This window comes from Streptopelia decaocto (genome assembly GCF_964273445.1).
Source record: "Streptopelia decaocto genome assembly, chromosome: 22".
Taxonomy (NCBI): Eukaryota; Metazoa; Chordata; class Aves; order Columbiformes; family Columbidae; genus Streptopelia; species Streptopelia decaocto.
Window position 1 is genome coordinate 3,986,305 of NC_138677.1, and position 25,861 is coordinate 4,012,165.

General features: G+C 50.0%; 1 protein-coding gene across 3 annotated transcripts; it reads left to right on the forward strand.

Annotated features, from left to right (window-relative positions):
• The first annotated feature begins 126 nt into the window (after nucleotides 1-126).
• On the forward strand, nucleotides 127-7,668 carry CALCOCO2 (calcium binding and coiled-coil domain 2). 3 transcript variants are annotated; one of them, XM_082070822.1, is made up of 11 exons: nucleotides 127-706; nucleotides 2,266-2,454; nucleotides 2,818-2,932; nucleotides 3,042-3,175; nucleotides 3,492-3,617; nucleotides 4,095-4,222; nucleotides 4,334-4,424; nucleotides 5,031-5,153; nucleotides 5,610-5,739; nucleotides 6,132-6,169; nucleotides 6,662-7,668. In XM_082070822.1, exons 2-11 carry the CDS (start codon nucleotides 2,275-2,277, stop codon nucleotides 6,836-6,838), a joined length of 1,242 nt encoding a protein of 413 aa, XP_081926948.1. In that variant the 5' UTR covers nucleotides 127-706; nucleotides 2,266-2,274; the 3' UTR covers nucleotides 6,839-7,668. The 3 variants fall into 3 exon arrangements, with proteins under 3 accessions (XP_081926948.1, XP_081926949.1, XP_081926947.1); XM_082070823.1 differs by having other exon boundaries at nucleotides 3,059-3,175; nucleotides 5,031-5,177; XM_082070821.1 differs by having other exon boundaries at nucleotides 128-706; nucleotides 5,031-5,177.
• Nucleotides 7,669-25,861: the final 18,193 nt, after the last annotated feature.

Genomic DNA, 25,861 nt, shown 5'->3' on the forward strand with positions numbered 1-25,861 from the left:
CAACGCGGCGAGAGGGCGGTGTCTCCACACGGATCGTCATTGGTTGGTTATTTTCTCTGCCTGCTTGCTGATTGGCTGGCGGCCTGGAGGTCTTCCAGAGGACCATGAGGCCGCGGGGCCGCTCCCCCCGCACCATAGAGGTTACCATGGAGGCGGGCGCGATGGCGGCTGCGCCCGCCCCGAGTCTCTCCCAAAGGGTCGTTTTGGACATTTAAACCTTTTCCCGTCGTTATTAAAGCGCCCGGTTCAGCCGAACGTCTCTAGGGCCGAGGTTTAGCGCCGCCGCCTCGGGGGCAATCGGGGCCTCGGGAGGGTTCGCCGGCCGCGGTGCGGGGACAAGGGCTCCGTGCGCCGGTACCGGCAGCCCAGGGCCGAGCCGGGGCCCGTCCGTGTCCCGCCCCCGGGTGCCCCGGGACAGAGAGCGGCCGGAGGGGCCTCCCCAGGGCTCGGTACCGGGATTGAAACTCCCTGAGCTCCAACCCCTCCCGGCCCGGCGGCCCAGGCCACCCGGCACCGCTGTCCCCGCACCCGGCACCGGGGGGAACACGGGACCCGCCCGCACCAAACTACAAGTCCCGGCAGCGCGGGCGGGGCCGCCGGGGGCGGTGTCGTGTCCCGGGGGCGGTGTCGTGTCCCGGGGGCGGCACCGGCGGCTCCGCCTTTTCCCGCTCGCTCGCAGCCCCGGCGGTTCCAGCCGTTCCTCCCGGTGAGTGGGGGGGGGGGGGGAGGTGACGGGGTCCCCTGTGCCCTTCCCGGGTCTGACCCCCGGGGCTGGGGGGGCCGGGGCTGCCCCGCTGCCGAGCGGCGGCGACACTTTCACTTTCGTTTCCCGGTGGCGGAGCCGGGGCGGGGGGACACGACACGCGAAGCCTGGGGCTGCCCGGGTACCGGTACCGGGGGTCGGTGTCACCGGAGAAGGGGGAGCCCGCGTTGTTGTGTATCTGCGGGACGCTGCGGGCTTGTGGCAGCAGAAAACAGCGACAATAATTAAAATACCAAACAAAACAAACAGAGAGCTGTCGCGATACCTTGGTACCTCTGCCCCGTCAGGCACAAACACCCAAAGGTGCCGCTGTCCCGGTCCCGGTCCCCTCAGGGGCCACCGCTGGTGACTTCCGAGCTGTGCGCGGAACAAACTGAGCGGTGATCAAATGTCGTCCCGCTCGTGTCCTGGAGCCACCGCGGCCCTGGGCACCCCGGCCCGGCCGCCTCTGCCCTCAGCGTCGCGAGGATTCCACCCAAACCCTCCATTTGCAGCAGGCAACGACTCTTCATTTTCTTTGCAAGTTGCTTTTAAGCCTGGTGGCAGCAAGCGCCTTGTCCCATGCTGAAGCGATGCAGGAAAATTATTAAGGTGCTGTCCTTAATTTCTTTTTAACCTTTTTTCATCCCAAGGCAGCGTGTCAGTGCAGTTCTCGCTGCTCTTCTCAGCTCTGGTGCCTTTTCCTTTCCCAGCACAGCCCTGCAGTCCCCACCTCAACTTCTGCCTGGTTTCCAGGCTGTTCTTTGTCACAGAATATGGACGATCTCCAAAAAAAATAAAGAATGCAGGTTCCAGGGAGTTAATTTCCCTGTGAAACATCTGGATTAGAGATGACCTGAAATGCTCCAGTGGGCTGGTTGTTCCTGATGAACCTTCCCCCGGTTCTGAGCTCCGTCCTTGCTGCTGCTGCTGTCACTGAGAGCAGCTGAGAAGATTCTGCTGGGGATTCCTGGAACTGCCCAGGGCTGTAACAGGGTTTGCTCTGCGCTGCGGCACAGAGCGGCATTTCGTGTCCTGTGTCCTGCCCTGCCCTGGCTCTGGCACTTTCGGTGCTGGTTGGATTGATGCGCCCGCTCTGGATTTATGTTGCGTGATGTTTAGTGTCACAGCACGCTGCAAAGTTTTCTGTACTGGGAACTCGTGTGAAAGTTTTAGTGCTATTTGTTGACCCTGCTGTCACCCAACGTATTCATTTCAGCACTGGGAATCATCTTGCAGCGGTCACGAGTCGCAGGGCTATAATGGCCTCATAACACGGGCTGGTGAGACAGAACCGTGAGGACCTGCCCAGCCAAGACTCCTCTATTTGCGCCATTCCCGGCCACAGCAGCAGGGCCACCAGGCAGCCCGTGTGGCTGCTGAGACACCTTGGGCTGTGCGCAGTGGGTTTGGACCTCGCAGCTGCGTCACTCACAAGCCAAACCTTGTCGAACGCTTCGCGGATACAACTGTGTTGGCAGCATCTGAAGATGAGATAATCCCCTTCTTCTTTCCTCTTGCAGACCTCCACAATGGACAAGACCTCAGACGAGCCGCCCACGTCCGCCGTCCTCTTGGACAACTGCCACTTCTCCCAGGTGGTCTTTAACAACGTGGAGAAGTTCTATGTTCCCGGAGGAGACGTCACCTGCCAGTACACGCTCACGCAGAACATGGTTCCTCGTGGGAAGGACTGGGTGGGCATCTTCCGGGTGAGTGAATCCTGTGAGACCCCATGTGCCAGGCACAAGAAGGCAGCAGCGGGAGAGACGAACAGCTCAGCATCTGCTTTATGCTTCATTCTGAGACAGGACATAGGGCTTTAATAGAACAACGGGGAATTGTTTTCAGTAGTAACCCCGTGTAACGGGACATGTTGTAACGGGACAAGGTGCCAGGTCTGTTGTGACCTGAACAGCTTCAGCACTGTCAAACAGTGGTTATCATGTCATAGGATAATCATAACCTGTCATAGGTCAGATATCAATGCAAAAGTCCTCCCAGTAACTGATCTGTGTGGAAATACAGGATAAACATGAACTGTGTGATGCCATATAACAAGTTGGCTGTTTCAGGTGGGATGGAAAACAACCCGGGAATATTACACGTTCATGTGGGCTCCTCTGCCCAGTGACACCCACAGTGACACCAACAGTGACGCTGCTGCACAGCACCAGATCCAGTTCAAAGGTGAGCAGGGAGTCGGGGTCACTCCGGAGTGCACACACTTTCTGTGCTATGTAAAGAGACTTGGATAATTAGAAGCTGCATGTGACGGGGCTGTTGTATTTGTCTGAAGCTTACTACCTCCCCAAGGACGACGAGTACTACCAGTTCTGCTACGTGGACCAGGACGGCGTGGTGCGGGGAGCCAGCGTGCCCTTCCAGTTCAGAGCAGAGACCGAGGATGACATCCTGGTGGTGACCACGCAGGTGTGTGTCCCCCATCCCCAGCTTTTTCCTGCCTCCGCTTTGTTGGCGTGTGCTCACTGCCAACACGGAGTGACCCGGTAAATGGGATGCCAAGACTTGGGTTCTGTTCCTGGCTTTGCTGTGGATCTGTCACACAGGTTTGGGCAGAGTGGGGAGAGTGAAGCAGCAGCGTGGTCTGCGCTGGTAGTGAAAGCGTGGGGAGGTGCACGGGGTTCCCTGCTGCAGAGCTCATCTTCCTTTGCTCTTCACGCTGTGCTGTTTGGAATGTGGCTTTTTGGTGCTGCCTTTGTGAGTGAACAACTTTGCTGCTTGCCAGGGAGAAGTGGAAGAGTTGGAACTGCAAAACAAAAATTTACATGACGAAAATAAGGAGCTGAAGGCGAGCTGTGCAAGTCTCCAGCAACAAAACATCAACCTACAGGAAGACCTCAAGAAGACACAGGTAAACAAAAAAGTTAATCTAAGTCAGCAGCTTTAAGTCTGAAAGATGAAGAGGGATCGAGTCGGGTCTTGTTCCACTGTATGCTTCCGGGAGAAAACAAAAGAGGTTTCTCCACGTGTTATCTGTTTAATCTTTTACCAAATCGTACAACACCTCTACTGTGATGAGAACAATCGTGATGAACAAGAGGCAGCAGGAGACACAGAGGTCAGGAACATATGGGAACGGGAGTGTTCAAAAATGTTTTGTTGGCTGTCCCTAAATCGCATTATTATCTTTTCCTCCTTCAGTTCTGCTCAGGGCTTAGTATAAATTAAACGGCATCTGAAAGAGGAGTCAGAATGTAAAGGAGAGATTTTCCTCCTTCAGACGGGCTGCCGGGAGGGGTTGCAGTTGAGGGATTGTGCAGTTCCAGTGCAGAGCAGGACTGTTGCTTCAGTCCCGTTTACCACTTGTCAACCTCACTGTGATTTTCAGGAGCTGCAGAATAATGTAGAGTCTCTAAGGAGCAACATAGAGAAACTGGAGCTGGAGCTGAATTCCCTGAGAAAGGAAAATAAACATCTAAAGGAACAGGATGACTGCAGAGGGGTGGAACTGCACCAGTAAGTGTATTTACAGCATATCTCAAAACAGGGTTTCATGTAAGCACCTTGCCTTTATGGATTAAATTTCCATCTGTGAAAGTGCGGTGTGTTTTGATTTGTTCTGAGTAGACTCAAAGAGCAAATTCAGAACGTGAGCTCTGACAAGGACCGTCTGGCAAGCAGACTGAGAGCAGCCCTGGAGCACATGGACCAGCTGCAGGTAGCAAATGGAGCTGCCCTCCCTCGCTTTGCTTTGCCTCCATCAGAACTGAGCAATCTTGAGCAAATATGTGGTGTGTGAGTTTCTTTTTTGATTACGTAGGTTCTATAGGTTCTTTATCTCAACCTTTGATGTGATTTGACCTCCAGGAAACCTTGGCAAGCTGTTTTGTGAAAGGGCCGAGGGGGATGTGCAAAGAGAAACTGAGAGTTTATTCCCTGCAAGCGTCCCCTTTGCGTGCTCATTAAGTTGACCAAAGCCAGACTGTTGTTCTCCTCCTGCCAGCTAAGGATCCAGGCAGAAAACACTTCTGTTTGGAAAAACATTCTAATACATTCAATACGTGGGTGGAAACAAGACTTGTAGCTGGGAGGTGTGTGAAGGGAGACTGATAATAGCTTGGTGTTAGGTCTGGGACCTGGGACACCCGGAATGATGGGCTGAGCATCAGCTGTAGAGTCCGATAGATCCCCGTGGACCTATTCTCAGTTTCTACAAAGGTTTTAATGGGAAAATGGAGCTTTGCTTTCTGCAGCAGAAGGTGCCTGTGCTCCTCACTCACAGCTATTTGATTTTCCCTTTCCGCCCACCCGTCTTTCTTCCCAGTCTCAAGTGCTGAATTACGAGAAAGAAGTAGAAAACCTGTCTCGTGTGAACCATGACAAGACAAAGCAGCTGGAAAGTCTAAAGGAGGAGAATCGCCGGTTACGCGTGAGCAGAACTCAAGAGGTAGAGCCGTCCCTGAGCACCGCGGTGCGTGGGGGAGCCGGGATGGGGGGCTGAGGCATCCTCAGCACTGAGCAGGGACAAATAGTGCTCAATCCTGGGAGAATTCAGGGGATTCCGTGACAGAGACAGACATTTATGGTGCTGTGGGCACCGACACAGGCGGCTCTGTGAGCACACTGACAGATTCTCATAGTACACAGATATTCCTATAGTGTACACAGATGGTTTAGTTCTGGCAGAAACGCCAGGATAACAAGACATTGTAACTGGGATTCTCTGTAGGAGGAAAGTCAACCTCTGTCTTGATCTCTTTTGGGTCAGCTCAAGGCATAAGGTAAATCAGTGGGAATTCAGGATTGATATTTGGCTGATTGCGAACTGGTTTATTTGCCTGTTTGCCATGATTTACCAAATAACACCCTTTGTTGCGATCATCTTGTCTGCCGTTCTTTGCAGAATCCGAGGGGTGAGAACGACGCGCTCCTGAGGCGTCTCCCGCGGGCTCGAGAGGGTTCCTCCTGCTCCGGTGTTGCTCAGGCTCCGGGTCCAGTTCCGGCAGTTCTTCTGTTTGGAAATCCATACCGTGGTGAGATCACTCTGTCCAGAACTGCAAACACACGGCAGCGAGAGCCCCAGCAAACTCCCCTCCCTCTGGAACCGAGGGCTGGAGAAAAGCCACTGTTGGCAGCACCTCCGTGCAGCTTCACCTGTGCGCAGGTGACTTGGCAGCTGCAAAAGGCACCAGGTGTGCCAGCTGCTCAGTGATCAGGGGTGGCTGTTCTACCAGGAGGGACAATGATTAGTGAGTTGGTTCAGCTGTGAGACAGCCAGCTCTGTGGCTTATGTCCAGTTTCCATACTCCTAAATATAGAGGTTTCAATCCAGAGCCCCATCCTCATGTTTCAGGAATGTCTCGTTATCAGCACATTACGGTGTTAATCATTTTGCTGTGGCTAAATTGACCGCTTCTTTTTACAGCTGCAGGAGCAAACCTGGGGGCAGGAGCTGCAAATGTAGTAAGTAAAGCGGACATGAATTTGTGGTTTATGGACAGAAGTTAGTGCTTGGAAATAAAAAGCTGCAAGTTCATCTCTGTAACTAATTGTCTACATGCTGGTTTAATCCCAGTAAGACAGTGGACAACAAAATGGAGCCAGAGATGCTTAACACATAGAATTAATGAGAATTATGTGTCTCCAAAAAGAGAAAGCAAACTCTATAAGGACCAGCTCTTGGCAGCACCTCATGTCAGAACGAGCAGCATGCAGCTGCTAATGACCGTGTTTCATACTGGAGACATGGACACGTGCTGCGTAGGACGGGAGGTCAGAGTGGCTCTCAGGAGCTCGTCACTTTTAAGTGGTATTTAGAGAAGCTTGGAGACATTTGAAAACTTGAGAGTGTTAGAAGTCAGAGAGACTTGTCCAAAAGTGATAATATCTGGCTACTAAACTTGTCTGTTTCTTCTCTTTGAATATAACTTTATTTACATTTCCTTTGTACTTCAGGCTTCTCTACGGCAATGCCCCATGTGCAATGAAGTATTTCCTGAAGACACAGGGACGAGTCAGTATGAGGCACACGTGCAGAGCCACCTCCTGCAGTGCCCGCACTGCAGCCAGAGCTTCGACAAGTCCAACAAGCAGGTGTTTGATGACCACCTGCTTTGTCACGGCCTGGAATAATGCTGATTTGGTATCTGCGCTGTAGAATAGGTCCAGAGGCTGCAGTATAAATGACCGAAATCACTGTATAGGCTTAGTTGATGCTACGATCACGCAGACCAGACTGACCGTGCCACCGATGCGGTAATTCTGAGCTTTCTGTTCCATGCGGGACATGAGCAACACATAATGGGGTCAGACATCACATCCCGAAACTGAATCACCGGTGTCCAACCTCAGTCCTGTCTTGGATCAAGTCTGTACGCTTGTTAAACGAGCCACAGAAAAGCAGGGGCTGAGTTGTCTGGGCAGCACAGAGGATCAATGGTCTCTCAGTGAGAAACTGGGCACCCTCATTGAAAGAAAATTATCAATTTGGATTATTTTTTGTCTCTAAACTTTCTTGATCTGACAAGAAGAGCGTGTTCTCAAACCAAAACGCTGTGCTTCAAAACTAAGTGCCTTGGGATATTACAATGCTTTGTGCACAGATATCCAGTTACTGTCTTTATTTCTGCCTCTGGATTTTCAATTTATAATCAGCAGCTCTTTTTTGTGCAGACACAAATGGGTAAATGTTTATTATCCAGTTGTATTAGACTGTGTTTCCTGCTGAATATCTGAAGCAATAGAAAATCCTAAGAAGTTTATATAGAGTTTTAAGAATATTTAGAATAACAAAGACTTCAAAATGGATTACTGTTTTGATTTTGACATAAGGTTTTTATCAGTTTAGGTTTAGAGTAGCTGCTTTGAGATACGCCATGCTGGTAAGCATTATTTTTTAAAAATGTAAAAGAAAATAGCAGCAAACAAAATTAAAAGCTATATGAATAAAATATTGGAAAAAAGATGTCTGTGTTCATTCTTAAAGGAATAAATTGGAGGAGTCGATGGCGCCTTAAGGGAGCTGTTTGCTCTTTGCAGCCTTTCAGGTACTTTCTGAAGCTTCTGCCTTAAGGAAGGGCTTCAGCACGGCTCTGGTAGCCCCGGATCACCTTCCGCTTGCCTGCTCCCACCATCCCTGCGGATCTCGGAGCCTGTTGGAGGTGCCTGGCACACAGGCAGCGAGCGGGTGACCGGCAGAGGGGGTCAGACTGCAATAAATCTCGCGAGGATGCTGCCTTTTGGAAGGATTTTAGGGTATCTCATTTGTTCTCTGTCCTAATGACCCAGCTTCTGAGTCGCAGCCATCTCCTTCGGCCTTCCACAGGTCACACCTTCCCTGGCCTGGGCAGCCAGGGACCAATTTACCCCTAAGCACAAATTACATCATATATTTTCTGACCAAGTTTTCATTTTGCTTGTAATTTACAGCATTATTTATGTTACTGCTGCATTTAGCCTTTGGAATCATAAGAGGTTTCAATCCTATCTCAATTTTGCGGTTTAATACAGAAGTAGCTCAAATGGCTGATAATTAGATACAGTTACACTTTGGGTGAGATCCAGTATTACCTTGATGTGTGTTGGATAAGGACCCTGACATACATTTTCTAAAGGGACAGTAGGGGGTTGGCACAATTTATGCCCAAATTCATGTCACATCTGAATGGACGTTCATTAGAAATGTATCTAAAAGGAAGAAGTCCTGCTCTGTGAATCTCTATCTTTTAAAAGCTGTGGAGCAGGGTCCATCTGGCAGTGCTGCTGCTGCTGCTTCGCTTCACCTTAATGAGGCTCCCGCAGAGAGTGGAGGAAGCAGAAAGGAGATAAAAAGATTCCTGACAAAAGGAAAAGATGCAGGTGAACAAAGGAGGAAAAGGAAATCTGTGGGCAAGCCGGCAATTGAGTGGTTATACTCGATAATCAACTTGTCAGTTTGATTTTAAGACGCAGCCGAAGAGATCGATAATTCTTTACAGCAGCATAATGCACATCCAGGGTTTGAGGTACTTTGATAATTGAAAGCCTCATTTCAGAGATCAGTCCTGTGCTCGTAAGTGGCTTTTGTATTGGGCATGGGAAGGGTGAGAGAGCAGCGTTGGGAATGGTGGAAAAAGTGTTCTAAGCTCAGTCTCAGCCAGACTGCCACACCGGCTTAGTTGGGCAGCTCAGGATAACCTGGGGAAGGAAACGCTCACAGGCCCCTGTAACACTGAGAAATGAAGATATGACCCTGACACACAGTGGGGTTTGTCACTTACGTTATTCGGTAAGGACACAGTGTTCACCTTTGTTCTGCTGTGGAGATCCAGACTGACCTATTCCTGCTCACGCAGGAGTCAACCGGCCCCTTTATCTCTAGGGCACTCGTACAAATCGAGAGTGCAACGTGGGTATATAAACGGCACGAAATCCAAACGCTGCCATTTATCACGCTCTTTGTACTGAATTCAATCACTAACGTGAAACGCACTGAAGAATCGAACCTTTATTGTTTTGTTGGTGAAAGGATTGGGTCCCAGAATTACATCAGTTGTTTTCTCTAAACACCTATTAGCCTCCTCCATTATACCAGCGGAACTGGTTTCCATCCTCTGGCTCATTTATTCCAAACCAGCATTATTGAAGTGAATGGGGTCCAGGCCCTGGATATTAGAAGAGCTGTTGGTCTCCTCATAAATAACAAGTTGTCAAGGATTTTAATGGAAACCCTTAGAGTGCTGTAAATCTGTGCAGTTCTGCCCGCATCCCCTCCCTCATTTCCATCACAATATCGCTCCGGCGGGACTGCAGCTTGCAGCATGTGCCAGGCAGCCCAGATTGGTGGGACACAGGGGAAGGACGGCAAAAAATAAAAATACAGGAAAAAAAAAGAGCTGGAGATGGGGTGGGGGACTCAGAACAGTTGGTACTGCGGAAGCATCTGCTGGGTGGCAGTTTCGGAGTCACCTGGCCCACATGGCAAGGGGTCAGGGCTGTTCTCAGGGGGAGCAGAGAGGGGAAGAACAGAAGCAGGGATGTTGGTGGAATAAAGAGGGATGTATCACAGTTTACATTTCGCTCCGTTGGTCTGTGAAGCAGCAAATCTCGGCAAGGAGAGGGTCTTGTTGGGTTTCGATCACAATTTAAGCGGTAGAGCTGGTGCAGTGGTGTTGGGTACCTTGGCTCTTGTTGTCGGGCAAAAAGGACTTTCCTTTTCCAGGTGATCTTTTTACCTTCCCAGACAGTCCAAACTGCAGGGAAAATGTAACACCACATCCTGATGCAAACAGCAGCCGTTCTGCACTTCACTGGATGTGCCCAGAAACCAGGTTATTACAAAGTATTGCCCTTGACCTCAGTCATCCCCCAAATATCTGGAGCTCAGCCGCCTGCTCAGCTCGCAGCACCCGCTGCATACACCACTGAACCCTTCTAGGAAGGAACCTGAGCTCATTCATCTGTTCTCTGCCGGTGACACAATATTATGGAATATATTATGACTGGCACAGCCCCGCTCGTGTCCACCCCACTCAGAAAGCAGATGGGACCGCATGGGCGCTGGTTAAGAGATCATGTAGACTCTCTGCCCTCTGAGGCATCAGAGCTCATTAAGATTTGTATGCAAGGTCAGTTTAGGCTTCAGTGTAAGCTTGCGCCTTGGCTTACCATGTAATATAAATTAAAAATTACGTTGGTGACAAAGCTTCTACGAGCTTCAGAGTGCCCAGGGCTTATAGACTTCGGTGATTATTGAGAGTTTAAAATACAGCAAAGCCATCAGCAACACAGATCTCAAATTAATTAATTTAAATATAGCTCCTTTCACGTTATGACCTCACATGACAAGCACTGAAGTAGCAGGCCTTACGAGACTTATGCTCTACGTAATTAAATATTACTCCCATAATTAAATATTACTCCTACGTTACAGACAGGAAAAGCACACATGAAGGAATTTGGCCCAGATCACTCAGAAAATTTGTGACATAATCCCCCTTTCCCTCACCAGATTTAACACTCATTTTGAGAAAGGCTGCACAGCACAAGTGAGCCAGGATGGAGAAAAAATGGACGGTTGCCAAAAGGGATTGATGCCCTTCAGACCCCGGGGAGTTTTTAACCCTTCCCAATGGTCTTCCCAGCCCGAAAACCCTGGTGAGGTTCATCAGGCTGCGCTTCTCCTCTGCTGAGCCAGGAGAGATTTGCCAGTGGGAGCAGCTGCTGCGAGAGCGAGTTGATAACTCGAGCCCTGAGGCACTTACATCTGTACGGCTCGGCCCCCGCCGCCTTCTCTTCCCCCGTAACAGGAGGAGGCTGGAATATTGCGTGCGCTTTCAGAACGTGTATTCCTCTGGGGCCTTGGTCGTGATTACGGCGTCTAAATGCGACCACAAACAAACACTGACGACGAGAAAGACAAAAAAACACGGTCAGCCTGAAGACTCTGAACGGTTTTTACACTAAATTTGTTTCTATTTAATAATAAGTTGCAGTTTCGTAAGCCATATAGTGTAGTTAATTCCTTTTTTAATAACAGTTATAGTGGTTGTGAGAGCAGCTGCTGCACACGTTCTGTAGTACAGCTGAGAGAGCCATATGGATTTTTAATTCCTAAGAGTTATTACTTGGTTATAGCCGTATATATGAACCCACGCCTGCCTTAATGGACTCATTAGGCTTGACAATCCTCCCTTAAAGAGGGCTATTGTTAGACCCAAGCTGATCCACAATGTAGGACAGGTTTGGAAGAGGGGCTCTTAATTATAGCTGAGAACACCAGTATATTTTTTTTAGGCAGATTTTACACCTTTAGGAGGTTCTTTCTCAGTCACTATGATTTTAACGACCTGTACTCTGTCCTTTCAGAACTACACCTAGGAAGTGGGCCTTGACCTATTATTGTTGCTTTACACTGGTGGATTTTTTTAACATTAACTTGGAAAGAGATATTAAATAATATTTCTCAGTCAACTTTTCTAAAATAACCCCCAAACATGAGATTCTTGCACTTTATCCTAAAACATGTGGCCCGACAGGAGCCAGAAGAATAGACCAGAGGCATCACTGCTCCAGTCCTTGTGTTTACAGGCAGAAGAGTAGAAAAACACGCTGCTTTAATGCAGAAGCGATATCCACCTATATATCACTTGGATGCATCGTACTGAGCACGCTACAGATTGCTCAAATAAATCTAAGGAGCTCACTGGATCTTTCATTCTATAGAGAATGTTGGAAAACTCTTAACCTTATGACACATATCAAGATTGTAAAATTTAAAATGAATCCTAGCAAATCTGTTGCTGGCTGCCATGGAAACGGAGCAGGTTAAAGGAATCGGTCTCACACAAATAAAGGGAATCCAAGCTTTTCCTGTGTGTCCAACAATTAGACCAATTTTGAGCCATCTCGGTCTGTTTCCACGGCAGCAGGAACTGAATTCACGCAACTGGTGCAAATTCTGGATGTAAATGGTGCTGCCCATTGTGTCATCTGAATTTAAATTCTTCAGAGCCCCATTTCAGCTTCCTAATGCTGCTCATTTTGTCTCGTTATTATTTATTTAGGATTATTTTCGTGCCATTTTAAAGATCTAAGACAACTCTGGCCGGGAGGCTCCCGCACGCCCTTTGCTGCTCAGGGACCAACACTGGGCTCTGTCAAGGCCTTTGCTCTGCTGGACCCGAGGCTGCCGTGGGCCTCACACCCGCCCACCTCCAGGATCACACACCCGGCGGCCCGAAGGCAGAGCCCAGGAGGCTGCAGACTGCCGGGAGCAGGGCCCCGAGCTGGGGACCGCGCCGGTGCCCGCGCCGGTGCCCGCTCCGGTGCCCCAGGAGCCGCCGGGCCCTGAGGAGCGGGAGCGCATCCTGTCAGGAACACCCACCTCCGCCGCCACCGCCGCCTCCCACAACCCCCCGCGCCCTGGTGAATATTCAAATCAACCCGCTTCCCGCAGCTGTGATTGGCTGCGACCGTTCAAATGAAACCACGCCTCCCGCGACGGGGCGGGGCCGTTAGCGGGCCGTTGGTTCACCGGAATGCGCATGGGCAGCTCTGGCGCACGCGCGTGACGCCGGCGCGTCCTCTGGTTGCCGTAGCAACACCTGCCTCTTGCCGTTTTTATCCAATCAGAGACCCTTCTATCCGCTCGGACCAATGGAGAGGCAATATGTTAATAAAGGGGCGGGGCGGGAGGAGGATTATGCTGGTGGTTTTGACCAATCAGAAGGCGGGGAAGGGTGGGGGTCAGCTCTCCGCGGTTGTCCTGGTGTTTCACCCAGCAGTTCCCGGTTCGGCCCTGCCGGTGCCTCCGTGTGGGGCGGGCGAACGCGCTCCGGTCCCTCGGGGGTGAGATCCGGGCTGCGGAGGGCGGCGACTGGGGATGGAGGCCCCGGGGAGGGCGCTCAGGAGCGTCCCGCTGCCGTTCAGTTAGTGCCACGTCCTGTGCGACCGGTACAGGGGTGAAACCTCGGAAAAAAGGTGCCTCAAAAGTGTTGTAGCCGCAGGTGTGGGGCTGTTGGGTTCTCAAGTCTCCCGGCACAAGGATGGAGCGTTGGAGGAGCGTCTCTGTCTTCTTTTGAGTGGGGAAGCCAAAATAACAGTGGTATAGTTGATTCCTAAGGGACCAGTAAGTTTACACAGGGGTCACGGCATTAACAAACCCCTGGAATTGTTAGAAATCAAAAGCTTTGGTGTCCGTGCAGCTCGGTTTGCGCAGGGTTTGGCAGCCGCTCTGGGAATCCCAGCTGAGCTCGGGCCCGGCGGCCCCTGTTGTTGTAACACTCGCTCTGTGCCAGCGCGCACTATCCCTAACGTTCAATCTCTCTGAAGCACTAACTTGCCTCTCATAATGACTGAAGTCAGGCAAGATGTCAAAACTTAACACGCCCGCGATCTCTTGCCAGTGTTTGCTGGACTCGTGCCGCAGAGAGGAGATGGAGCAGCGCTGGAAGTGGCTCCGTTCCCAGCTCCAAGAAAGCAGCATTCAGAGCTGTGTTCCAGGAATCTTTGTTTTCCACCGCTCGTCAGAAATATCAATGGAACTGTTTGTTCCAGCAGTTATTGCTCGGTAGTATGAAGCTTCTGAAACAGCAAGAAATGGTGGCATTATTTGGTAGTAATTTCTGACTAATTGCCCAGATTATTATCTAAAGCAGGCGGTTTGTAAATAACACACCCACAGTGAGCAGAAACAGTTGCCCTGACTGATGGCAGAGGTCGGCAATGCCGCGTTATTCTGGTGCTATTCTTCACGAAGCAGTATTGTGGGAAAAAACCAAAACCAGACAAAAAAAGGTAAGAAAAATAAATCTTGGAAAGAAAAAACGGTCATATATGCTGAGATAGCTTGCTTTACTTCTTTATGAAAAGAAGTTGTGGCTTAGCTGATGGCTGGAAAAGGTTCTGCTTTGCAGTTCTGGATCATTCCAACACAGAATTAGCTCTGCTAATAAGTGCTTGTAGAATGGGGCCTGGCTGAGAAAGAGGGTTTTCTTCCATCGAAACTGCTGATTTCTCAGAAGCGATGGAATTGGAATGCTGATGAGATTGCAGTGAAGTGAAATTGAAACTGTTGAGCCTCATTTATTGGGTTCTTTAGACTAATGGGATCGGTATAGGGCTGATCATATTTAGTGCCATTAAATCTCCTGTGCTTAATTAAGATGCTGTGTACATCACGCAGTGTGCCCAGGATCATGGAGAGAAGAAGGGAGGAGGCAAATACCTTTCCAGCCCTGCATCTTGTTCATTCAATTGCAGGATAATGTATGCATGCATCAGACAAATTGTTCCATTAACAAGAACAGAGTAAATTCTACCGGAGAAAAGGACACTGGTGAGAAGAAGAAAAAGGAGCCAAGAGGCCGGCAGAGGGGGATAGACTACACCGAATCGGGGGAAAGCGGCTTTAGTTCCTGGCTGCCTGCAGGAGCCCTCACCTTCGGACCCAGCCGCTCGCTGCACACAGAAATACTCATATTTCGGTTCCCCCTGGCCCTGGGGGGAGCTCCTCGGTGATGGGAAGCGCAGACTGTGCTGCTCAGCACAGCACGGTAATGCAAATTCCTCCTTTTCTACTCCCAGCACATACCAGATTGGTATCAACCCTGCATTCAACCTCAGGCGATCATTTCCAACTGAGTGCGTTACTTATTTGTTTCCCTCTTTGCGCTAAAAAACAGCTGGCATCGCTCTACCCAGAACACGCTGGGTAAGAAGGTGGTTTTGTCCAACTTGTTCACAAATCCTTGTTGAAGCCTCAGCAAACCAGATTTCCTGGGTCACCCCTGACCTCAGGTGCTGGGGTGGAGCACAGTGCATCCCTGGCCCCGCTCCGCACACCTCTGTCGCCTCTAAGATATGTTTAACTCCCTAATACACCCGATATCTTGTGCTCTAGGTGGGTACAACTCCAATCCAGCCCCAAGACACCATGCAGGACGTGGTTGTCACCCTGCGACACGTCAGAGAGTCAGGTCAGCAAGTAAAAAACACTCCGAGAACCACATTCCCAGGATGTTTTCTGTTTTCTAATTCCAGTCCTCTAAAACCTTCATCCCCCAATGAAAATACTGACTGGCTCGGGGCAGCAGCGTAGGGGATATTTGACGCAGAGAAGAGCAGAGTGTGTCCTAAGTCGTGAACAGTGGAAGCTACAAAGAAATGTGAGGACAAAGGAAGAGGAGGAGCAGAAATTAGGTGGTGATACCTGTCTGGCCAAGAACTGCCACCTTCCAGAAGTGTTCTGCGAACAGTGGGCACTGGCTGGCCAGGCATGGAAAATGGTGCATTCCACTTCACACTGGAGTAAGGAGAGATGTGAGTTACTCAGTGGGTGATTTTTCTTCCTCTGACTCAGCGTTGTATCCTCAGCGGACTATTTATAGATTTAAGGCAAAGCATCAAAAGAGCAAAAGATTCCTAATTTTAATTTTAAAGTGATGTGGGAATGAAAGATTGAGCAGTGCTGGGAGAGGAACTGATTGGCTTTGTGCTCTAGGCGATTCATCAGCGATGTTCAGCGTACGATAGCGGTCTCGGAAATGATGTATCGAAGGGACAGAAGTTATATTTAGAAGGGAAAACCTTGACAAGGGAGGTGCTGCTTTCTGCCGCCTTCGCTTTCATTATTGCATCGTTAGTGGAGACAACACAGGACAAACACACCGATGGGCAGAGGATGTTCAGGATCCATTGTGTTCAATATTATATTTCATTCCTTATGGGGTTTGAGCAAACCTCTACTCCCAGCATTTTTGTCTCAAAAAATCAGAGAGATCCTCTGTTCTGTAGACAATGTTGTTTGCCATGAACTGACAGACCCGTTTTGTTGTTTCTTTTTTTAAAAAAAAATACGTTCTTTGGCAATTGCCTCCATTTTTACAGCTTGGCTAGCATACAACATTCCTCAACAGATGACCAGTGAAATTTGCCTTTAAAAAAGAAACGTCAGGAGCTTGTGGGTGTCCTGACGTGGAACTGCTGTACTGGGACTTGACGTGTATATGTTTGCTGTGCTGGTATCTGGCTGCTGCCAGCTCTTGTTTTGCTCGGTGACAAATCCTTTGCTGAGGACACCAGGTTGGTGTCTGAGCCACTTAGCGGAATGGAGTTCATGAGGAAGAAAGTTCTTTGTACTGAACTTCAGCCAAGTGCTTGCACCGCGGCTTGAGAATCTCCTCTTCACGAGGAGATTGGATGTGTTGAAACACAACCTATACATTTATGATTTTTCATACGACTATAAGGATCAATCCATGAGTGTGGTGCAGCAGAGTCTCGTTCCTCAGGCTCTGGGAGAGGCCAAAACATGGCCCAGCGACCGATCCTGCAGGGTCCCCAGTTAGGTTGCTCCATGGAGAGTAATTTGTTGTGCACTTAACCCTGCTGGGAGTGTATTGGGCACAGATCTGCCCTTCTCTGGCCCAGTTTCCAGCTGATCAGAGGCAAAAAGGCCTCGTGCATCTGACAAATAGCTCCAGTGGATAAGGCGATTTCTTTTTCAGGCTCCATTTCGGATAATGTACATTTATTTACCGCATATTAACAAAACTATGGATAACAAGGCACTGCCCTTGTCCAAAGCACACACAACATCTGCCCTGGTAAAAGAAAGATTTGAGGCTATTGTTTCATCTTCCTATTGAACTGCTTTGTGGTCAGTGGGTTCAGTTCAAGGTGGGCAGTCACTGGGGAAGGTGGGGACCGAGCAGGGGCTGGAAACCTCTGCCCCAGCAAAACAGCACCATGGAACAAATTAAAAGGTAACCAGGGTCTCATCCTCACTTTTTCTTAGCTCGTTTTTAACAGCAGCTGCTCCATAGCCTGAGCGGATGCTCTGCGTTTCACTGACCTCAGCAATGTTGCTCCAAGAATAAATTTCGCCCGTACCATCAATCTGACTTTGAATCAGCTCCTGGTACAAGCTATTTAGCCTCGTGAGACAGATGTGTCTGCCTTAAGGGAGATAATTCCAATGTCAGACATCAATAAAAGAGTAATCTTTTCATATATTTTAATAGAACTTCTGGTAGAAATTAAGCTAGCCACTCCAAGGCTGTTCCTATGTAAAAATACACTATAATGTAAGTTGCTGGGAACTACCACATACACAACGTGCAGTTAATCAGTCACTGTGAGAAGGATCCTGCGAGCTGGAAAGGGGTCCAGAGTCACCAAATGAGAGTCAGACTCCTTTAAAAATCTGATCAAAAGACACTACAGCAACTGCACCTTTTTATTTCAGTTGAGGAAAACCAGCCAAGCTCATATTAAAAAAAAAAGCCACTGTCCGCTTGGTCTGGCTGCAAAGCCCATTTTCAATAAGTTTATGCTCTAACAAGCTGTATCAGTTTCATCTCGGTAGATCTGATGGTTATTGAACAGTGTTCAATGTTCTGGAGGGTGCCAGGCACATAATTGTTTTTACAACACTGTAAAATGAATCAGACTGGAATTAGTGTCACTCAGCAGAATCACTTTCCTTCCCTTTAAATTACTTCATCTGAGGGTTAATCAAAAAGAAAATGAAGTTTTGACACTGCCCTTCAGCTAAGGGCAAGTGCGGGTTCAGTTGTCTTCACTTCTTTTTCCTCTCACAACATCTGCGCTTGTCCGTGTGCCCCGTTGGGGAGCAGGACCATGTCCCCAACCCTTCCCACTCCAAAGTCAAACGGGCAGAGGGTGGAAACTGGTGCCAGGAAAATGGTATTTCAGCCACAAGAACAGGCTGGCAGCTCCGTCTCTTGTAAAACACAGAGACTCTCCTCCCTACTTGGGTGCTCAGGGGCTGCAAACAGCCAACATCCCTCAAACTGTCCCTGTGCACCAATGCCAAACTCGTATCCATGGGCTCCTCAGTCACATAGGCCAACCCTTTGTTCTGCCCAGGGTGAGTCGTGTATTTTGGAAGTGATTCGGGAAACGTTGCTGCCTTCAAGGCTGTCAGGTCTCACTGGATGGAACTGTCGCTTCCTTCTGATCGTTCACTGCAGCGGGTTTATTATTTTTCACTCTGTCATATTTTGTATGCACGCAGGTTCCAGTGGCATTTATTACTAGTATGTTTCAGAACGTCTGGCCGATGAGTTATACCAATAACAGCTGGGCAAAGTAAGATGATCATGAGCTATAATTATTATACACAACAATACTGTCAGCTAAAGGCTTCCAGAAATTATCTAGGCTAGAGGATATCTGTAGCTTCAATAGTGCATAATCCCTTTGCAACAATACAATTATGCAAAATGAGATTAAAGGGTTTATCTGCACGTGAAAATCGCATCCGTTTCCATTCCTATTGCTTTTCAGCTGCTGTAGGTGATATTTGCCCTCTGACAGCTGCAGTTCAAGAGCACAGCAGGACCCAGCTTCCATTTTTCCCACTTCCCCGAAAGAACTGGTGCATCAGAGGCGTTTGGGTGCTTTTGGGCTGAGTTCTCAGCCCCTTCTCAGAGAATGGCTCTGCCAAGGCTCAGCTGCTGCAGTCAGCCCTCGGCCATCCTGCAAATGACCAGTTCATCCCATTTAACACAGTCCTATCAAAACCATTGCCGTCCGCCTCATGATTTGGGCAGGGCTGTCAGGATAGACCCACGGAACAAATGGAAACATGAAGGTAACACCAGAAACATGCCCCCCCATACCCACCCCAGCTTCAGTACAAGTAACAACAGGAACAAAATCAGAGCAATAGAGGCTGAACACAGGTCAGGAGCCAAAACATTTGCTCAGCATCATTCTGTAATTCGTGCTGCCAGCTGAGCAGGAAGGTGCAAGTCTCTGCCTGTGCGAGGAGCTGTGCTGCTCTCAGGACACGTCCCCTCTGTTGGGAACGTGTGACTGGCATTTAACTAGTTCCAGTGCAGATGGGATGGCTCCTTTCATTACAATGTATATCTGAAGATTTATATTCTAGCAGAGCCAGGGAGGGATGTAGCTCGTGTGGGGCTCTGTCCCCTTTCTGCTGAAACTCTTCTAGATTTCCTTCCTCACAGCGTAGCCAGAAGATGCATTGTGTCCAAAATCCTGGGTTATCATACCCAGGAAGTACAGGGATCAGGGGGAGCCAATACAGATATTTTGGAGTGTCCCAGATAAACCCCCTCTGCCTTTAGCAAGGATACCGGCCGTCACGGTCCAAGGAAAATATCTCCTCTACAAGCAGTAAAAGGGGGAGCTCAAGAGAAGAAACCATTACAGTAACCCAGTCATGAGGAAACAATATTTAGTCCTTAATCTCTTTTCTTAAACAACAATCGATGGTGTTTCTGACACGTGCTCAGTAAGGAATGGAAAACATGAAGCCACCGCCGGCAATGTCACACACCCAGCTCCCCAGAGTTGGGGCCTGGGCACAGAAATCCGTGATGACATCAAGTCACACGGGTGGTAACATCGCTCACAACCGCCGAGGACCAGCCAGCAGCATTTATTGGTGCTGGTGTTGATCAAACGAGGCGGCACTGCCTGGTGAGCAGCCAGCAGGAGCTGCGCATGGCGCGGTGAGCGGCGGAGCAGCTGCCAGGCCGGTGCTTTGGAAAGGCTCCGATGCGGCGAATGTGCCACACGAGGAGGGAGAACCCAGAGCTGCAGCTCCTGCTGCTGAATGTGGAACGACGTGGGCTCAGGCACTAAAAACTCAAGGTGATGTGGGCAGATGCAGCCTCCTGCTGTGTGCGTGCACAAGAGCCTCCCCGGAGCTTGTCCCTTCTGCTGGAAAGGAACCGGCCTGGGCAATGCTGGGAGAACATTTGTCGGCAGGAATGACTGAAAATGGGGTTTGACGGACTTCCTAGGGTGGCAGTGAATAACCTTGGCATTGCAAATCTTTTTTACCCCATATTATGCTTTGGAAACCAGAGTTATTCCCCAGCTGTGCCGACCAGCAGCAAGGACTGGACTGAAGGAAGAGGCAGAATGTCGCTGGGGCACCAAGGGCTCCGGGAGCTCCGGGCAGTTGGAGCAGCGTGGGCAGAGCCGGGGCCGAGCGGGTCCAACTGCAGCTCCTTGGGCAACGCTGGGTGTTCAGTAGCCAGCGTGGTCAGAACAGCCTGCGAGCTGCAAGCAAATCACAATGCTGCAAATGGGGAATTCTTGAGTGGAAATCATGACCTGCAGACAACTCGGAGCAGCGCACAGACACCTGGCATGAGGACACCGGTGAGAGAATCGCACCAGGCAGTGGGAACTAGAAAAAAATCCCTTAGATGCGCACAGAAATAAATGGCAGAAAAAAATGTGTAGTTTGCATGTTGCTTTCCTAACACCGTGCACGTGTGGTTTATGCCTTTATTTATGATTGTGCTGTAATCTGTTTAATTTTTTACTTCCTGATTGCTTGGTAATTAAGAAAGTTGATTCTCCTTACTGGAGGACAAGAAGCTGTAGAGATCGCCTGGAAATTAAGATGTGCAAAGGTATAAATTGAGTTGGGAGAGGTTGCTGAAAGATGCATTATCCTTTTCCATTCATGTTTCATCAGAACACAAATGATTCAACAGGGAAAGCTGTGAGTTTTTCTAAGGGTCTGTTCCGTGTTCACACCCGGGATCTCAGGGACCCCCGGACCCCACAGGATAAATTTGCCGGGAAAAAAATGAAAGAAAACGAAACCAAAATCAACCCCGATGTAGCCGTGGAGGTGGTGGAGTCGTTCATAAACAAACCTCTAATTAAATAAACGGCTAGATTGGCACCTTTGGGGCCCCTGGGGGCACCTTCAGCTGGGGCTCATTTTCAATAATCCGGATAATTAATGTAAAAGAAACCGGTTACTTTGGCGGGTGGGAACTCGATGTCTTTGGCAGCCTGGGAGGTTGGTTGATAACGGGGTTACTAACGGTCCCTGCTGTGGCACCGTCCCCCAGAGGGATGTGGGGGTGAGCGACCCCCCGAGCCCAGCGGGGGCTGCGGGGACCCCGGGGGGCGCAGAGTCGGGGGCACAGAAGCGGGAGAGGAAAAGTCACCGTTTGCCCAGGACGGCTAAAAAAACAGGTAATGCTGGAGTATTATAGAGACGAAGGGAATATCTCCTCCCCTTCGGGAACTGCGGTAATTCGGGAAACACGGGGACTGAGTGGGGAGAGGGGGGAATGAGAGTTTAAAAATAAAATCTTAACCGATTTTGTAATTCTTTCTCTGTTTTGCAGCGTTATCCCAGGACTGTTGGTGGTGTTTGGGGGTGTGTTGGTTGGTTGGTTGATTTTGGTGGGGTTTGTTTCGTTTTGGTTTTGGCACACACTAATAAACTAAGGGAAGGAACAGCACGAACCTCCCCGCTCCGCTGCATCGGCTGCAACAGAGAGAACGTGTAATAATTACTTCAGTAACACGGTGCTTTCTGAGCCCGCACGCTCCTTTCTATGAGGTCATCTGCGGGTACAGGTATTAAATAACAAGTTATTCGGGATGATATTCTGTTTATTATTATTATACAGATACTATAAATCCCTGAAGATCTTGCCATGGGAACAGAGATTTCCTCCGTTTTTAGGGAAAACGAATAAAAGGGCTCCCGGTGCCACGGGCTCCGAGCCGGGTCCCGTCCCTGCTGCTCGCCCACGGTCCTGGTTTATCAGAGGGACATTCCGAGCAGAGAGTATCAAACCCTTTGTCCCCGCGGAGGCAATGAGGGAAGAATTGCTGCAGGTTCAGGGTTGGACGGATTTACTGTAAACAGGGACAGTTCCCTTCTGCTGTAACTGCAGCTGCGGGGAACTTCACAGACCTGATTCCTTCAGTCCTAAAGCTGTTACTTCTGCATCGACCAGAATTTCTCCTTCTGCCGGCCCGACCTGAGTTCCTGTGCTGAAACCTGCGGGGTTTTGAACATTCTCTGGGTACAAATGGTCTGAACTGTCTGAGAAACCCCAGGTCACCCCAGAACCGTGAAGGCCGGGGAGAGGAGCCCAAATGCCCCATCCTGGGCTGGAAACGGGGGAGGAAAAGCGATTGCAAAGGTTAGGCTCGGGTAAGGTGCTCTCCCTGTGGTTTGTCCTTTGGAAAAGTGTGGAATTATGTTTCTGCAAAGCAGGACACAAAGCATCCGACCCTGTTCTCGTAAAGCAACAATCCCGCCATTGTGGGATTAATGTAGTCTGGCACTTGTAAACAGACAATTCACTCACCCATGGGCTGATACTTTGAGTTATTTTTCCCACCATTCTGGCAAGTAACTTCTGGGTGTTTAGTCGAGTCACAGCAACGCATTTAGCCCCCAAACCAGATCAGTTCGCCATCAGCCGCTGGTCCTCGCAGCCGACACCGTGTGCCGGGGGAGCTGAGAGTCCGGCGCTGAAAATGCCGGGAAATACCTGGATTTGGACATCGGCTCCACTGAAGACTAAAAAGCTGTTTAGGTGTCCGCAGGACCGGAGCCCCCGGAACCCCCGAGGAGGGCGGCGGGAGATGGTTGCGTGTCCCCCCGCCACCTCCTTCCTCCCCACCCTCCTCCTCCTCCGGCCGCCGCCCCTGCAATAAGGAAAGGGGCAAAGTGGGGGGGAAATGCGACCTTTGAGCCCACTCTCCCCCCAGGCTCAGCGCCTTTCCGCTCTGCGTCCCCCTGTCCTCACCCGAGTCACCCTGTGCCACAGGGCAGTGGAGGGACCTCCCCGGAGCTGGCCTGGCAGTGACAGTGACAATGGCAGTGGTGAGGCCAGCGCACGGACCGTCTCCCAGCAGCTGCAGTGATGCTTTGGCATGGCAGAGGGTTAATCACAAGGTGTCCCAAGACACTTGCTGTGGTCTCTGCTCTGCTGAGCCCACCCTGGGCCTGACGGTCACCCCCGGTAAGTATTATTGATCCAGCAACAGGCTCAGGAAGGCAGAACCAGCCTGAGTGAAGCGCTTGGCCACTTTTTGGATACACACAGAACTCTCCCTGCAGCACGGGTGAGAAGCACACAAGATTCTGCAGCAATGCTGCACCCCGGACACCTCTGCAGGGAATTTCCACAGCGCGGCTGCCCCAAGGAGGTTCTGACTCCCAATATTTTACCTGCTCTGAAAACCTTGGCCACAAAGGCCTGGGGAGGTTTTGCCATGAATGGCAGGAGCTGTAATTCCCACCGCAGCAGTCACTGCAGGCCTGGGGACCGCAGTCATGATCCCAATGTCCTGAGCACTCCTGTGCCCAACCTGGGACCAGGAGGAGCATCGCTCTATCTCACCATGATTTATGATCTGTCCTACTGTGAATTCCCTAAGCACAGGGTGTGAATCACACCAGGTAGATGAGCCAGGGCCTGGCCCTTGCTAGTGACCACCATGGTGATGGCTCAGCCCAAAAGACAAAGTTCTTGTGTTTGAATTTCTGCCCTCGGGAGAAATCTCTTGGCTACTAGAGAGACCAGAAAAGAGCAAGAACACATCAAGCGCTGCCCCAGAGCAGAGGGACAGCCCAGCTTGGGGACTTGCCTATAGCTTTATGCTATGAGGGAAGGGGATTCCCCTGGTTCCTGCTTTTAGGCTGCCCCGTGTCCAGTGTCCCCCAGCAGCGACAGGGCTGGATCCCACCAAATTCACCTCCTGCAGGGCACACTTTTGAGAATAGGCCTCAAAATTTTCCTGATTCCAGCAAAAATGTGGGACTGGCTGCAGGCTCCCACCAGGGAAGTGTAAATGTTCCCAACAGCTCTTAACAAATCAAACTTCAGAAGCAGGGTTTAGAAGCCAAGCACAAACCAACTCCCCTTTTCTCCCACAACAGCTGAAATAAATTGAGCAGGAACTGGGGGAACACGGAGTCAGTCCCGGTGTGTACAATGATGGGTGCAGGGTGCTCAGCACCGACAGGGAACGTACGCGGGAGATAAGGCTGATCCGGCTGGGCTGGGTGGGATGCACTGAGAACCAGGTTAACCCAACCCTGAGTTTGAAATCACCCCACTTCCCACCCCAAAAAAAGGGGTGGGAGGTCAGAAGTGCATTGCAGTGATTGCGGCGCCGGGACTTCAGCGCAGAGTGGGGATAAAAAGAGCCCAGAGAAGCCGGGCCGGGCTCTCTGTTCCCCTGCCAGCTGATTTGTTCAAAGGATCCACGAGAAATGTGCTATAAAGTACAGATTCTGGCCCTCCAGGCATCGGGGAGAGAAATATTCGCACCTACATCCCCCGGGCTTCCGGGGATGCCTGTGGGGGGGAAGGAGGGGACGGTGGTGAAGGGAGAAAAAAAGAAATAAAAGATCAAAATCTTTGCCTTTATTTGATTCTTTTTTATTCCCAGAAATATTGCCAAAATCTGAAACCAAAGCGCTGGGCTCCCTTCCAGACTCAGAGTCCAATTTTCCAACAATTGATTATTTCCAAACGCTAAGTCTTTAAATATATTTCTTTCCCCCCCCCAAACTGCTTTGGGGTTTGGGTTGGTTTTGAGGTTCTTTTCCTTGTATTTTATAACGACGGCCTCAAATTCAATTGTTTTTAAAAAATCACAGACTGTTAAGAAATTATTCTCAAGCTTTATCAGATTCCAGACGGCATAAATATCAAATGGTTCCCATCGAGAATATAATAAAATACTAGTTGAAATCTAATAAGTGCGTTTGGTAATTTTAAGCCAGATCATAGAGAGGAACTAGTAAAAGAAAACATTTTTTTTTCCACTTAAAATAACGCCGTTCCTCTTGCTTTATTGTGACCTTAAATATTACATTGAATTTTCTCTGTAAAATTGTCAAAGAACGGAAATCTTAATATCAATTTGGAAGCCGCATTTTAAACTATTTCCACGGCAAAGCGTGCTCTACATTTTCCGAACATGAAGTTGAGCGGAAGGGAAGAGCGGATTTAAAAGCACGAGGTGAAGCTGCAATTTCGGAAAGCGGTAATGCCTCTAAAATTAGACGAAGTGTCGTTTTTTGGGGGGTGAAAAAGGTGAATTCCTCCCCGACGCTGCTCCTGCCGGGGACGCGGCCGCGGGGCCGGAGCCGCCGCGCACCGGCTGCCCGGGAAACGGAATAAAACCCCGTTTCCGTCAATCGGAGGTTCCGGACCCTCATTTATCGGGGTGTCTGTGCGCGCTGGGCGCTTCTGCCGGTGCATCCCGCTCCTCTTTTGTCCCGCTTGGATTAAAAGAAATAATTAAATAGAAGGAAATAAAGTGACACAAACTACCAGGAAAATGTGCAGCAAGTCGCTCTGTCCGTGGCTCCCGCTCCAGCCTCAGCCCGGGACACCCCGGGAGCTTCTCCCCGCGAAGCCGCGGCCGCAGCGAAGCCCCGAAGTCAACAGGCTTTTAACTTTCAACTTGGCCTTGACCTCCGGATTCAGCCCGACCTGTCAGTGGCGGCGGCGGCGGCCCCGTCCGCAAACACCCGCCCGGCGCGGCCGCCGTGCCCGGTTCAAAGCAAATGGGGAGAGGGGGAGAATAAAAAGGGCATCAAAGAAGGACTGTAGTCGTTAAACTGCAGAAAGGAAAGAAAGGAGCTTTGAAATAGGAAAGGTGAAGGCTAAAAAGAAAGGGTTTGATTTTTTTTTTTTTTTCCCCCAGAAAAGGAAAATCGTCGATTTTGGTGAGTCTGCGGGATTTTTAGCGGACGAGAAGGGCCGAGGAGCGAAGATGCAGCTTCGCGATGTGGTTTAGTTCCCTGGGAGAGCGGACGGGTTGTGGGAGCGGATCTGGCCGAGACAGCCCCGGACAAAGCCATTGCAGATAAGGGGGGCTGCAAAGAGATGA